The 16,042-nt window shown below is 42.0% G+C and overlaps 1 protein-coding gene and 1 long non-coding RNA gene across 3 annotated transcripts in view; one reads left to right on the top strand and one right to left on the bottom strand.

Annotated features, from left to right (window-relative positions):
* LOC148442717 (uncharacterized) overlaps nucleotides 1-12,357 on the top strand; it is a 37,009-nt gene extending 24,652 nt beyond the window's left edge. For both annotated transcript variants that reach the window (XR_015875775.1, XR_015875776.1), the window contains 2 exons: nucleotides 11,307-11,519; nucleotides 12,118-12,357. This is a non-coding gene — a long non-coding RNA (uncharacterized LOC148442717). The remainder of the gene's footprint in view (nucleotides 1-11,306; nucleotides 11,520-12,117) is intronic.
* The window catches only part of LOC148442714 (janus kinase and microtubule-interacting protein 1-like), a 144,780-nt gene continuing 137,216 nt past the window's right edge, over nucleotides 8,479-16,042 (bottom strand). Inside the window, exons 12-13 of the mRNA XM_088463576.1 lie at nucleotides 12,215-12,277; nucleotides 8,479-8,978 (exon numbers count right to left, since the gene is read on the bottom strand). Of these exons, the coding sequence (XP_088319702.1) occupies nucleotides 8,808-8,978; nucleotides 12,215-12,277 (234 nt within the window). The 3' untranslated portion in view covers nucleotides 8,479-8,807. The remainder of the gene's footprint in view (nucleotides 8,979-12,214; nucleotides 12,278-16,042) is intronic.

Here is a 16,042-nt window from a genome sequence, read left to right as displayed (position 1 = left end):
AGCTTGGCTGGATATATACCTTGGGGAAAGCATAACTGGCGAGCGTCTCTCCTTGGCGGTCCATGTGATTACTGTATAGTTATAACTGAGTGAAATGTGATGTAGTGACGTCTCAGATCTAATCATTGCTTATTCATATCTCTCATTATTTCTGATACCCTTCACTCATGAGCCGTCTGACATCACTTCACTCATCATTCAGTCTTCACTATTTGCCAGTCATCATTTATCACTCATCATTCAGTCCTCGCTATTTGCCAGTCATCATTTATCAATCATCATTCAGTCCTCACTATATGCCAGTTATCATTTATCACTTATCATTCAGTCCTCACTATATGCCAGTTATCATTTATCACTTATCATTCAGTCCTCACTATATGCCGGTTATCATTTATCACTAATCATTCAGTCCTCACTATATGCCAATCATTTATCACTTATCATTCAGTCCTCACTATATGCCAGTCATCATTTATCACTTATCATTCAGTCCTCATTATATACCAGTTATCATTTATCACTCATCATTCAGTCCTCATTATATACCAGTTATCATTTATCACTCTTCATTCGATTCTCATCTTAAACTTGTTTGATCTGCAAATTAATGTTGACGTATGACTGATAAATTAAATTTGATTCTGATGTTTTAATCTTGAGGTCATGAAATGGGCACTGTACCTTTAACGTTTCCTAATATAGCACAGCTGTTACAACTGGCTACTTTTATTTTGCCTGTGTTTTTTTTTTAATATTTAAAAATGTATAGAAAGTACGACAAATGTAAGGACACAGCAGTACAGTTATGCTGAGATACAAGTGTAACAGGGTATTAAACACCGCTAGTATAGTTGGATTTTTTTTTTTTTTACTTTGAAAGTTTAATTTTGCATTTCAAATGAAAAATGAGACTATTATTTTTGTAACAAGGGATCTCTTGTATTCTTGTGACATAAAAGTTAATAGGGTCTGTTCAACCCAGACTTACTTACTAGGGATACGGGAGCCAAAGCACTTGCCCCCTTTACTATACCCCAGCTAGTGTGACTAGCTGGGGTATAGTAAACTGAACAGTCAAAGGGGGAGATGTATCAAACATTCGAGAGAGATAGAATAGAGAAGTTGCCCATAGCAACCAATCAGCTGCTAACTCATGTTTTGAACTATGCAAGATAAATTATAGCTATAAGCTGATTGGTTGCTATGGGCAACTTCTCCATTCTAATCTCTCGAAGACTTGATACATCACCCCCAAAGTCACAAGACTGCTAATACTGTACCTGAAAAGACCTAAAATAGCTGTCAAAATAACGGATCTCTTCATAGAAAATTGCACAAGCATTGTTTTCATCTATTAGAACCAAGAATTACAGCAGCAGCAAACGCCACACTGCCCACCATGTCTGATAATAATTACTTATCTGTCTATTTATTGAATTAATTTCAGTAAGGCCTGAGCTAAGAAATACTTCATTTCATTCAGTTCAGAATTTCCCATACTCCTGAGATTACAATCCAGGTTTTAAGGATATCCATGCTTGAGCACAGGTGACTTAATTAATACCTTAGTCAATTTGATTTAACCATCTGGCCTCAAGCATGGCTATCCTTAAAACCTGGACTGTAATGGCAGTGTTTGAGATGAACGGATTTTGATTCCTACTATTACAATATATTCTATGGTGATTGACAGTTATCATACAGGTCCTTAGTAATAAAATATCCACAAGATAACCATGGAAAATTGTACTGTGTATACATTAGAAGATAAAACTTTCAGATTATTTTGTTTAATCACATAGTACCCAAACACTCAAAGTCTCACGCTAGCATGGAGACTTAATATCAGCCTATTACAGGTCACAGATCACCTACATAAATTGAAAACAGTCATTTTAGATCACTGGCACCACAGTGCATTGATGGGCTGAAGTTACATGAATATTGGTTCAGACCACAAAATGGCCGCCTTCACAGTGAAATTTACATTATACATCTTAGCTCAAAGATGGTTTACACTACAGACACATAGGTGAGGATGACCATGCATGACAGTACATTTAGATTACCAATAATGACATATTTGAGGAATGCTTCTGCTCAATGTCTGTGTTAACGAGGGAGCAATGGCAGTGAAAAGACATGGGATGAACCAGAAGATGGAAGTGAATCTGCATCTACCTTAATTCCTTCCTGCTGACAGAAAAGCTGCAGGGCGCTTCCATTATTTTCTGGGAAGCTGGCTATATGGAGGTTAAAGGCTGGAGACCTTCTTTCTCTCTCCTGGGAAAAAATTTGTTATTTTACATTTTTACCTAATAGAAAAGCTAAAAAGGTAATGGGATATTGCCCTGATATAAACACACAGTGGATATGTGGAAATCAAACCTGGGGCCAATTTGTCAATATCAGAAAAATTGAAATAAAATACTACACAAGTGACTTTTATACACATAATTAAGGTGGGGGTTCACCCTCAGACACCTTTCATGTATAGCCTTGTACTGTATGTGCCATCCTGCAACTTTTACTAACCACATAGTTTGATCTTCTGGTTTCTTTTAGAGAGTTTCACAAAGCCCCTATATAATATAGCCCATATATAAAGTATGTGAAAAATAAGTCATATACAGATGTGTCCTTGCTCATGTAGCCAGATTACACCATGCAGCGGTATGCCTGGTGTGAGTGAGCCGTCAGGTCCCGTGCTACTCTGCTAGAATCAGGCGACTTTTTCTACCGAAAATGTGTCTAAGGCTGGGTACACACCTAAAAGACCGGCAATCGTGCCGATGTTCAGGGCGATTTGCCTTCACCCTGGACATCGCAGGATTGCCGGTACACACTGCACGATTTAATGAACGACAGGACAATCACTTGTTCCGTCCTTCACTAATATGTACGGCGCCGCATGCGACATTCTGTGATTGGCTGTGCAGCACGGCCAATCACATGATATCGCATGCGACCGCGGCAGCGCGCAAACCGGGTGTACATACTGCACAATATGCCCGATTTGTCGTTCCGATTCGGCTAAAATCGACCACATTGGGCGGGTATGTACCCACCCTAAGTCGCAATTTGATGCAACTAACACGCATCAGAATACTGTGTTGAATCATTTGATATGTGACACTTGTATATCTGTGTGTGACTGAGTCTGTAAACAGAACTTGGCGTGGAAAAAAGCCGTGGTCGCTGCATTGTAGCACTTTACATGCTGGTTGAGAGACTCAGTCACACACAGATATACGAGTGTCACATATCATCTTAATCAGCGCAGTCTCCTGGTGCTTCCTAGTCGCATCACATTAGATGCATTTTCGGCATAAGACGACGCAAAAAAGACGCCTGGCGCTAGCAGAAACTGACGCAACTGCAGCAAAGATCAGTGAGGACACATCTGAAGATAAAGCAATCTATTAAATGAAAAATTGCAGGACAGCATACATTAAGTCACCTGAAGGTGGAAAACCCCTTTAGTCAAATATCTATTTAACAAAACAACCAACTTAAGGTCCCCATACATCGGTGACAATTCCCAGATCCCCAGACACTGGGGTAGGTGCATCGGTGAAAACCAACATGTTAGATGTCCCTGATTTGACCGATCCCGACCACAATATGATCGTGATGAGCAAATCTATGATTTTTAACATGAAGAGTTTCACGGATTCCCCAATCCGATTGCCAATCATCGATGGCCACCAATTGGCGGTTCCGGTCACATCGGGAAATTGGTGAAACGGCTGCCTGATGTATGGGGCCCTTTACACACAGACATTCAAGAAGAAAAAAGTGCAGGACTGAAACATAATTTAACCATTTTAGATCATGTACCAATGAATCTAATTACATCACATGTGCATGCACGTAATGTAAATGCATTTTCTACTAATGGGGGACACTGTCTAGTTTATGACCCAAGGTGTTTGAAGTAACATGAAAACATGGCTGATATACAGTATGCAGAGATAATAATAGTCACCTGTCCCTAATTTTTAAGCCCAGTCCCAGTTATTGAGTTCTTGATAACAAAACATTGTAGATGGGGTACAGAAAAGAACCACTCCCAGGTTTGAAGATGTCCCTTGACTTTCCCTATTTTTCATTATTGACCAATTGCCATTCTTCTATGTCTGCATGTTATCTGTCATTCTTACCATCCATTCTTTTACATTGAAAGTCAACATTTCAAATCGAGGAGCCACACCAACTGCCAGTAAATCCCGGACGGTGACGTTTGGCAGCCTTTAGGGTGGCAGTTGGTGTGGATCCTTTTGAATTTTGTACTGTGCTGCAGCCACACCATGGAAGAACAGTATTTAAAATGAATAGATTCAAAACATTCTAATTTACTTCAGTATATGTGACACAAGGCGGATTGTGATCCATCAAGACACTATTCCACATGATGTAGTCAGAGAAAATGGGTCAGTTACAAAGAATTTTGGGAATTATGTGAAAATTTTGGCAATATAAACCAACATCACTTGTGCAATTGCAGCTTTTGCCACCAGAGTGCTGCCATAGCAATCTCTAGCAAAACGGATATGTGTTGCGCACAGTACACCAGGAGCGAGGACTGTGGTATTATACACGGCTACAAACCGGAAGCGACTGAACATAGTGCGCAAAGTAAGACAGCACAATTCATCCTCAGCCAGGCAATAGAACAGATTTATTGAGATTATTAGTTGCACTTTAAAATGAGACACACGTCTGACCTGCTGGGGTCCAGAGTAATAAACAGAGCAAAATAACATTAATCTTTGTGACACCACGTGAGGATGAGAAATGATTAGGAAGCTATAGACATGCAGCAGTCTGATCCATACAGTACATGATAAAAGGGTGTAATGTGTGACAATTCCTCACAGCTTATTGTCATGTCTCTGGTGCCGTTATTCAGCTCATCCCAACCCCAATTACTCTCATTTCCATATCTACAAATTTACCAGAACATGAAAACATAGTACAACAAACGTGTCTCTAGTTACTCTGGAATTAATAACATTGGGGGAGTACAATACGGATTCATCTGTTACTGGTGAAAGGTGTCTCTGAAGTTAAGGTGTCACCATAGATTCCAATATTGATACCCACTGTACTGTACAGCTGTAGTATTCTTGTCATTGGCCTGCCACAGTATTCTAATACAAATGTCTGTAATAAGTACACGGTCATCTGGAGACAGACGTGGAGTACTGTAAATGTGACACTGATTGGTCCACTTTAAGGCAATTTAATCGCATTGATGACCACTATTTTTGTCTGGACAGGAAACAGTTACACCAGTTAAACACCATGTATAAGGGGGTCAGGATACCAACTACAGCCCTGTGTAAAGTACCATGACACCACAAAGTCAGTTATGGCTAAAATAAAGCAAACATTCCCACTAATTAACCATGTAAGGTTCAGGTTACTGATTAAATAAAGAATGAATCATTGGCAAGACAAAATGGGTGCATCCCGTAACATTTTTCATAACTCATAACCCCCTTTTTCTGATCTCTCTCTAACGGCTCAAACATGGGGGTGGCTGTAATTCCTTGAGCACATTTAATGGAGACAAAGACTATTTATCAAGCTGTTTGGCTCTGTAAATTATTCACACTAAAGTGGCTATTTACCAAGTGTCCTATGCAGGAGCTATCCTGCATTTTACACAATACTGGTTGAGTTTCCCTTATACAAATATTCCAAAATACGAATTTTTTTTAAGCACGACTGAAATAGTGACAACTTTGCTTTCTGATGCTTCAATGTACACAAACTTTGTTTAACGCACAAAATTAGCAAAAGTACTGTATACAATTACCTTCAGGCTGTGTGTATAAGGTGTATATGAATTCTGTGTTTAAACTTCTGTCCCATCCCCAAGATATCTCATTATGAGATGCAATTATGGAAAAATCTGATATCCAAAATACTTCTGATCCCAAGCATTTTGGATATGGGAGAATCAACTTGTTTTGCAGAATGCTCCCTTTTCCGTACAGTGTATGGTCCTGCTGCTGCGCAATTTATCAAGCTCCTAAGTTAACTTGTTTTCCCGCTATGGGAGTAGCCTAGACGGAGAGGGATCTTCTCTGGATGGCTGGCACTGTTTACCCTGCCAATCTGAATTGTTTCAAGCTGGCCGGGTTCGGAACCGGTTATGAATTGAAACCACTACAGTATCACTTTACTTTTTACTCATATCCCATATTGAATAGCCCCCCAAGGTACTGTACCATTCCAAATTACAGATACTGTATGCAGCGAGAAGAATATATTTTTTTTAGCGTTACATTGCATACATAGGGCCTAAGGGTGTTTGGCCTGGCCAGTAAAACCGCTTATGTGCATTTCAAGAAAATTGCGATGGGCATCACAAACAGCTCCAGCCTACTGAGTAGGGATCCATAGGGGAAAGTTGGGCAACACCATCTGAAGCTATCAGAGCCAATATCTGGAAACTTTTGGTTTTCGATGCTTAATAAATTGCACAACTGAGGCATTGGGCCTGATTGAGAGAGCTGGACACCGTGGAATGATTTTTCTGCTACTGCGCACATGACAAAGTGGCACCGCGCATGAGTCCTGATTGTGACCGTACAGAGTCGCAGTTGCGATTTCAGATGCACGCACAGAGAACCGTATGGAAAATGCAGCAGGCGTTTCGGGTCAGTTACAGGGAGATGGCTTACCGTGCACACGGAGATGGTGCTTCTTTTGGGGGTGTTATGGGAGTGTAGCAAGCGTATTGGTGAAAGTGGTTGCGTACACAGACGCTCAACCCCAATGTTTCCTCCATGGTGGCCAGAGAATGATGACATGACATGTTGTGCCCATACTGCCAAGCCACAACCACTACGGAAGTGGATAGATCCCCTTCAGCATCTGTACCCAGACGACTTCAGTTACTGTCCAACATCATTCACAAATGGGCATAGAGGGGAATATAATCCATGCCCGAAACGTGGTGAGCGAAGCATGCCCCCGAGGGCACTAATTTCTTGTTTTGGTGGCCTGTATGGTCATGGAACCACACTTCCGCCCTCACCTAACGTCACTTACAGGTACAGATACTAAAGGGGATTTTACCAGTACCGCTATTTCAGGGAGTCTCTCTAATATTCAGAGAAAGTTGAATAGTATAATGCAAATGAGTCAGAATTACTTATAGGATGTTCCAATTATTTGTAGTTATGGTTATAGTATAATAACTACAGGCTAAAGGGTCTATTTATACAGACCCCTCTAAAATGAGGATTTTCTATCGACATTCATTGCAGCTATAGAATATTTTCATTCTGGAAATAATTTTTTTTTATTTAAAAAGTCATCAGGGCAGCAGAACAATGCTCTTCGGTGACACTGGCCGACATTGGTAAGAGTAGACTTATCGCTCGCCAGGCCAATCATTAGTCACTCAGCGCATGCACACCCTCCCCTGCATGACTGATGCTTGAATAAAGAAACATTCTGCAACAGTTATTTTTAGATTATAATATAAAAAAAGGTTGCATTTGTCAGGCCCTGTATATCAGAAAGTACAGTGCTACTGTGTAACACAGAGTACAGCACTACACAGACCTGTAATAGCCAGCATGACAGTGAATTGAAGTCTAAATAAATAACTGACAGGTTTCCATCTATGGGATCACCTACATGTCTCACAGTGACGTTAAGATGTGATTGTGTGTCCAGAATCCCATTCACCCCTTGCTCCCAAATGAGGACATTTGATTTTGTCCAGTTGCTATATATGGATGGTTGGTCAGTGGTCAAAATCATCCATCTACTCAGACCAAGCAGGAATGGCAACTTTCCCAAATAACCTTCACAGGTCAACTCGGGAAAACTACTATTGTAGTTAAATATAGACCAAGTATTCTATCTCAATATATATTAAGAACGTCAAAATGTGATGTATTATTTAGCACAACTAAAGGTTCAGCTGTTGATCACTGACTTTCATGATGATACCCTAGGAGGGTCAATTTCACGGATTATCAGGTATGGAGGTACCAGACCAAAGCAAGAACCTCTGCCGTGCCATAAACACCACAAGGAGTATTCAAAAGCGCCGGGCTCTAAACCTGGTGTTTTTGCTATCCACAGATTTACTAAGGCCAAAACCGCTGGAAAACCACTGCAAAACCGCCATCAGAACAAATTTTAGAATAGAATAGGGCTGTCATTTAGAAACTGCCGCCAAACTGCCACCAACGCACCGGGGTTTAGAACCCGCCATCAAACCACCACCAAACCGCCGGGGTTTAGAACCCGCCGCTTAGTAAATTTTGCCCACAGTGTCAAGGTGAAATGAAAAAAAAAAAAAAAAAGTTCATGCTGGGTTAGCATCAGAAATGGATTATTAGAAAACAAACATATCTAACGCACTTTAGCGACGTGCAATAAATGAGATGGTATAAATGAAAACAAACTAGGCTAAGTGCAATTTTTTTATTATGAGAAAAAATACTTTAAAACAATATATATTTTTCTGAAAACACATGTAAAATGAGTTAGACATGCAGGGTTGTAAAACAAAGACATTAAAATGAACAGGGGCAACAAAATTCATAGTGTGCATTTTCAGGCAAGACATGCAGAAGATGAGATGGTAGGAATGGGCGAAACATGGACCATCAACTTATTACCACATAAGTGCAGTGAACATATTTACATCGGCCAGTCTCGTGCGAATATGGAACTTCTCTTGAAACTAAATTAAGGCAACCCATTGCTTTCACGTTATAGTCACACCTCCCGCTCCCAAGAATCCGTGTGCTTTAAAGGTGTATTTTGTATTAAATATATTTCATTAGAGACTCAAAAGTAATTTCTGCTCCTGGGGACAGTTTACAGAGAGAATCTCTTACTTCTAGCTCTAGAACGCGGAATTCTAACAGTTCGTTCTGGTCTCTTGCGTCCTGAATGTCGTTCTTCAGCTGACTCTCTTCCAGTTCAAATTTACCGATCTGAAACAACAAGATATTGTGAGACAACTCGCTTGGAGCGGATTCAGACCCGCACGCAAATGCCATCATAGCTGCAATTTAGTACGGGAGGCAACTGCAAAAATATTTCTAATGACTAATTCTCTGTCCAGGGCTAAGAGACCCTCCCCCCACTGAAAGCATCTCATATCCGCCGCTCGGGATGTAGTCAGCATCCCGGTGTGTGGGATGCCGATGGGCGAAATGCCGGCACCGAAATCCCGACCCTTGTCGGGATCCTATCGGCAGAATCCCGACCGCCGGCATCCCAAAGGTAAGTATCGGGCGTTATGGGGAGGGTTAGGCACTAGGGAGGAGGATTAGGTTTAGGGTGCAGGCACTGGGGAGGGATTGTTAGATTTATGGTGTGGGGAGGGGGATGTTAGGGTTAGGCACTAGGTGGGGAGGTTAGGGTTAGGCACCGGGGAGGGAGGGTTAGGAGTAGGGGTAGGAGGTAAGGGGTTAGTCTTACCGTTTTTCCTCATGGGTGTCAAGTTTCTGACTGCCGGGATGCCGTTGTCGATATTCTTACCAGCGGCATCCCGACTGCCGAGATCTCATACCCAACCCCGCCGCTCACGCACAAAACTGGAAACATCGAACGCAGATCAGATGGCCATCAGCCTTCTAAGTCTGAGCTGACGCAGATATAGCGGCTCTCCAGACACGCAGAGGGCTCTCCTACTGTAAGGATGCAGTGGCTAATTTATGCACACCCTGAAAACAGCGTTAAAAGGTCAGGACACGCCTGCGTTTTTCTAACCACTCCGTTACCTCCCCCGAACAATGTCTGTCTGTGCGAGTTTAATTGCAATTCAATCCTGCATGCACAATGGCTTTCGATAGCTTGATCTGCGTAAATATCGGCATTGCGTGTAAATCATGCACATGTGAGTGTATAGTACTTTCACACCTGACACCTGTGAAATGATAATGGATAAAACCACTGAAGTAAAAATGGACCACTGAGGGGCACCTCACTTTATAGAGAATGATGCAAATTTGGGATCCTCCAGTATATGCAACACATGTATTTAATCTCACAAATGCTCGGTAGCAATGGGTAAGGTGGAGAACGTGAGTTATACTGTGGGAGATCGGTCATTATGTCAGCTGTGTTTAGCATGGAATATTTGATAAATGTTAACATAATAATAGGCCTGATTCTGAGATAGGACACAAGTCCAAATGCAGACGGCATCCTGAGGTGATCTGCAAACTGCGCAAGCACACAGAGAGTGGGCACAGACTACTCATGCGTTGCACCATGCATCCGCACACAGACAGATTGAAAGAGCGGATGGTCCAATCCGTTCATTGATGTATCACTCTCTCTGTGAAATGGGGCTTTCAAGGCGGCAACTGGGCATGGAGCCGATCTATCTTGTAGTAGGTTCATGGGGTGGTGGGGAGCATGGAGGAAGGCTTCTGTGCCGGCTTGCAGCGAGCGGATGGATCTTTTGTGCCCATGTGTTGGGTGTAAGTGCCAGCACTACTGATGACTGCTGCGGACTGATTACCTTTGGTGCAGTACTTCTCATTCCCATGGTTATACTCCGCTCCCCCAGTTTAGGTTGGCCTGTTGGTTGTCATTGCCCCTCCCCTATGACCTTCCCATTTGCACAAACTGAATTTTACAGGGAAGGTGCATTGACAACTCCGCTGTCTGTTTAAAAAAAGCGTGCGTTAGTAGGAGACATGAGTGTAACACTGGGCCTTTGAGGAGGCTCCTGTTGGATCATCGCACAGAGATAAGAAAAGCTGGGTACACACTATGTGATGTATCGTACGATATATCGTTCCGACACAGATAGATCACACACATCGTACAGTGTGTACACCCGATCCGTCATCCATTGCATGGTCCCATCTGCTGTTCTGCACAATAGATAGGACGATTCAATGAATGACGCAGTGCTGTTATGTGCAGCGCATTTAATCATACATCGCGCCGTAGTACACGCGATCATGCAGTGTGTACTGCTCGTGCGATGTATCGTTGCACCGCTGGGTCGCACAATCGTATGGTGTGTACCCAGCCTTGAAATCCACACAGAACTACATTTTAAGTTTTGGGTAGAAATCATCTTTAACTGCAAAAAGTTTTCTGTGCCAAGCGGCATAATTTATGTGAATCCATTAGCCTAGAGTACTCTTACATGGTTTGTTCATTAAAAATAAATAAATAACTGTGACAATGGGGTGTAATGGGGTAAGTCGTCTTTTTACAATTTCAGTACACCCCAGGTAATGCGATCAAGGTTATACAAAAGTCCAGTCATTTCTTTCTGGTGTGTCTCTATATTGCAGAAGCCAGGACTTGTGAGATTGGCGAGAGAGTCTCCGAGGCAACCGAAGCATTCTGCCGGCTAGTGTATTTGCGCATAAAGAAGCATCGAGTGATATCGCAGTAACCATGGCAGGCGTGCTGTTCTTTGCAATTTTACCTTTTTGTCCTTTATCAAATCTTATTAGAAGACCCTCTAAGATCTCACACTCACTGACATTGCATAATAAATGCAGGTAAAAATTAAAGTGTAAAACCCCTCAAATGTATTTGCACGCAACTAGAGTTTTTGTGTTCATGGAGGAATGTGAGTGAATTGTATATGATTTATTTCGAAAAAACATAACTCAATGTACTGGAGCTCCATTAACAATGTAAGTGGGTACGGGGTCATCAAAAACCATATATATTTTTTTTAAATACATTTATATGCATTGTAGTGGCTTTAAAGTTTATGTAGTTAGCGCCAGGAGTTAGGAGGCTCAGAGGATGTGGCATCCGATGTCTGAAATGCAGGAGGGAGGTTCTGCCCAATACCACGTTACTTTAGGAGCGCTGGTGTTGAAACTCGGGCTAAGAGTGACCACAGTGTTACGTCACCTCCATGTTTCTTATCAGGAAAAAAAAAAAAAAAAGTTTTTTTAGGATTTTAAAATGACTTCGGAAGAACAAGATGTACTGTTGGGATACTGAGAGATTTATGAGGGAGCTTACAATACATTTGTTCCAGATTTATTATTATCATTCTTCAGTTCAAGTCAACGCTAGTGAATTGTAACGTTTAGTCGGACAAAGGATGTGGTAACATTTGAACGTTTTTTTCAATTCTACCAGGCGTACAGCAAGACCGCGCCATTCACCCTTACAGAATACAACATAGCAATGGTCCTAGATGGCAGCTACAGACAGAACGAGATGTACTGGACCATACCTTATCTAACAAATCATGGTTCTTCCGTAGAAGCTGCTGTTTCTCTTCCACCCATTTGGAATCCTGAGGAAGACAGTAAGGAATACAGCTCATCATATACCCATTTATGTATTCTCATAATTACTGAATAAAAGTCCACAAGATGGCTGCCTCCAGTGCGTGCGTGCATGACAGGAACACTACACTGTAACTGTAATAGCCTTTCAGCTCTCGTCCTAACCTGCCGCTTACATGCTTCTTCCTAACTATCTACCCTATCGGTGTCACCCCTGTCTGTATGCCCCTCCCTTTTAGAATGTGATCTGTCACGAGCAGGGCCCTCTTCCCTTATGTGCTTCTCCTTCCCTCACTCCTACGATCATCTACTCAAAACTCCGCACAAGGGCACCAAATACTTGGTAGCTGACGCCCTACTGCTTTTTCTGGGTGTTATGATCGCTATTGCAGCAATGTTTATAAACTATGGGCCTGATTCAGAGCCGGACGCAATTAGCGCTCACTCGTCCAGAAAATAGGGGTGGCTATTCAAATGAACCGTTCGCTCTTTGCGGTCTCTTCACGCCTCTAGGTCTGAACGAGCGAACAAAACTTGCGGTCGTTTTTTGGAAAACTACGCCCCCTGGCCACTCGCATCCTACGTCATGTCCGCTATTTATTAGATTAATCGAGTACATCGACCAGCGTATGAACTGCTCGCTATTCTTGTGGTTGTTTTTTGCTACCACAATCTTGCGAGCAGATCTGGCTATAAAATAACCCAGTGACGTGGTCAGTGACGCTGCTGTTTTAATTATGCACACCCAAAAAACGTCCGTTTTGACCTTTAAGCACGCCTGCGTTCTGATCTCCACTCCCCGTTTTCAAGCACCTTCCCCTGTTACCACCCACATACGCCTCATCCTATCGCTCAAAGTAGCAGGCATTCGCTATATAGCGAACAAACGATTTTCAGCCGCACTGACTGGTTCGCGCATGCGTATTATAAACCGTACGCAAGCGCAGAAGTGCGAACATCGCTCGGAACGAGAGTACTGCCGCTTACGAGCGGCTCTGAATCAGGCCCTATGTTCTTATCCTGTATTGTATTGTCTTGTATTGTAAGTTGCTGTTTTCATGGTTCCTCATTCGTTTATGTACTTTGTGAGGCGCTGCGGAACCCTTGTGGCGCCATATAAAGGATAATAATAATAATAATAATAATAGGCAAGGCATCAACACAAAGACACAAGCAGAAATATTAAAATAGCAAATGCAATTTAAATGTGTCAAAATGTCTATTTTATGATACACTATGGCCCATAATCAATTAGACGCGAAAAGCCGAGATCCGCAAAAAAGTATCGCAGATTGCAATTTTTTGCCTGTCGGAAAATTATAGCCGTATTCAAATCCATCCGCTTTTCACGTACGCAGAAAGGCAATGCAATGTAATAGGATTAAAAAGATTTGCCTCTGAATAGCAGGTGAAAGGGGTGCAACATTTTTGTTTGGGGATGCAAAGGTTGGGAAACCACTCAGAACCCTTGGGACAGCCCCCCAAAGGACAACTGCGTCAGAAAATTCCAGTAAAAAAACTTAACACCCAATAATAGTACTTTGAATTTGGGAGCGAAAAAGTACAACGTGGGGGGACAAGTTTGCAAACTAGCAAAATAAGGTTCTGGGGTTGCTCTAAGAAGGGGCCAAGTGTTTTTGGGATTGCATGTGCTTTTTTTGGGGGACAAATTTCACTATTTTTAAAACTTCACTTTAGAGACATTAAAAGATGCCTGCACCCATTTTCAGGTCCTCAAATTTGCCAGAACTACTTCTTTTCTCCAAAAAATACAGCTTTATACCATTCTTCACCACCTGTGCAAAGACGCTAATTAGAGGCAATTGTACCAACTTAAGTACCCAATATAGTTTTATTAGCGCTAATCGGGCACAACTACATTGATCCCCAAAGTTTCTCCATCTTTTTGGGGGATACAGGCAGATTTCCCCGATTCTGACACTACTTTCCGCCTGTTCTGATTTCGCGTGTCGACGTTTTCGCGTCTTTTGGAATTGAATAGGGCGAATAGCAGGGATGCGCACGATAATTTTCCGCAGCCAAAAGACGCGATGTAGGTGAAAAGTCTGGCATGCAAAACTTTTTATCGCGGGTGTGAAACTAATTGAATACCGTCCTATGTATTAAAAAAAGAAAAGCAAGATAGACAGCATGGGGAGCAGGGAAGGGGATATTAGAATTGCAGCTATTCAGCATGCTCCTCACATTGTAGTGCATTACACTGCACCAGGATGATTAGGAATATAAATAAATCGCATAGCACCTTCCGGAGTATGAATAAGGTAAGGTGATGGAACATTTCAAAATACTGCCACCATATAACACACCACAGAGCACGTTCATTACAAAAATGCCCCTCAGACACAGATGACAAGAGCATCGAGCAGAATGTTGATTTTGTTACATCTAAAAAAAACAAAAACATTATAAACCTGCTTGATTGGTTAATATTATTTTGTAGCAAACCACTACCAACATTCAAAATAAGGATGATTAATGTGCTGTCGCTATCAACTCTTACAGCCTCACAGGGATGGGGGACATCATTGTACTGCAGCAACAGCATTCTGGGAAACGCTTCCCTATGAGGTCTATGTACTAAAGGCTTGGAGAGAGAAAGTGGAAAGAGATTAGGCACCAACCAATCAGCTCCTAACTTTCATTTTTCAAACACAGCCTGTAAAGTGACAGGAGATGATTGGTTAGTGCTGTGTTCCAAACTGATAGAGGTCAAGGTCTCACGAATATGTTGGCGGCACTTTATAGGAATGATTTATCTCCTGCATATAAAAGCTGAAGGTGATAAAGAATACGGTACGGACCTGTCAGCCAAGCCTGAGCCCATTCACAACTCCCACGCAAACCACGCCTGACTGAGAAGGTGTTACCTTTCCAATAGGAGGAGACCATTTCTTTCAAAAATAATTCTATCTACCAGTTGTATGACCCTTACATGCGGTCACCAAAAGGCATCTCCTGGCTGGGAAGACAGGACGTACCGGTAAGTAGTGGTGAATATTAAACCTCTATGTTCTTGGAAAATAATGCACCCAAATGTCTGGCTGAAAAGGAACATCCAACATATATATATTATCATACAAAAGCATGGTAAACCCCAGACCACTGGGTACCTGCACTAACAGGGAAAACAATCTGTTAGATGCACAAAACCCAGTAAGCGCAGGTGTATGAGGGAAGATGCTCTAGACACAGAATAGAAAGCATGCCAGGTTTTATACCTTTCCCTGTTAAACACAACAGTTACAGAGCATTCGGCCAGATTTCTAAACACTTCTGTTTTAATTTGTTATGCTCCTGCACCAGCCAAATAACCATTCATTTACCAGTGGATTAACAGAATAGTCATTCCGAACAGAATATATAACTGAGATAAGGGTTGGCCCAGACAAATAATTCTTACTATGTGTCCTGCAAAAACTTTGAAACCCCGCCCATAAAGTGAGACACTGGAGCGCAGCTGAATACTCCACAAGGAAGACCACATTTAGGAGCACATTGTGCCCAGGACAGAAGTCACGGAGCAGAGGTATGGAAGATAGGTGACATTAGGGACTTGCACAACATCAGATCGTACAGGCCTTCCACGAGGACCACAGCCGAGACAATTGGGTATTTCAGTATGATCCCTATAACTCCTCTTCATCCATATGTATTGTAAGTAGGCCTCAAGATACACCCATTGTGTCCTACACAGTGTGTCCAGGCAAATGAGGGTCTGTGCTCACTGGGCTGACACATATTAAGAATAAAGG

This window comes from Taudactylus pleione, unplaced genomic scaffold, assembly GCF_031769625.1.
Source record: "Taudactylus pleione unplaced genomic scaffold, aTauple2 ptg001408l, whole genome shotgun sequence".
Classification (NCBI taxonomy): Eukaryota; Metazoa; Chordata; class Amphibia; order Anura; family Myobatrachidae; genus Taudactylus; species Taudactylus pleione.
The sequence above is the reverse complement of the archived record's forward strand: the minus strand, read 5'-3'. Positions and strand labels throughout refer to the sequence as shown.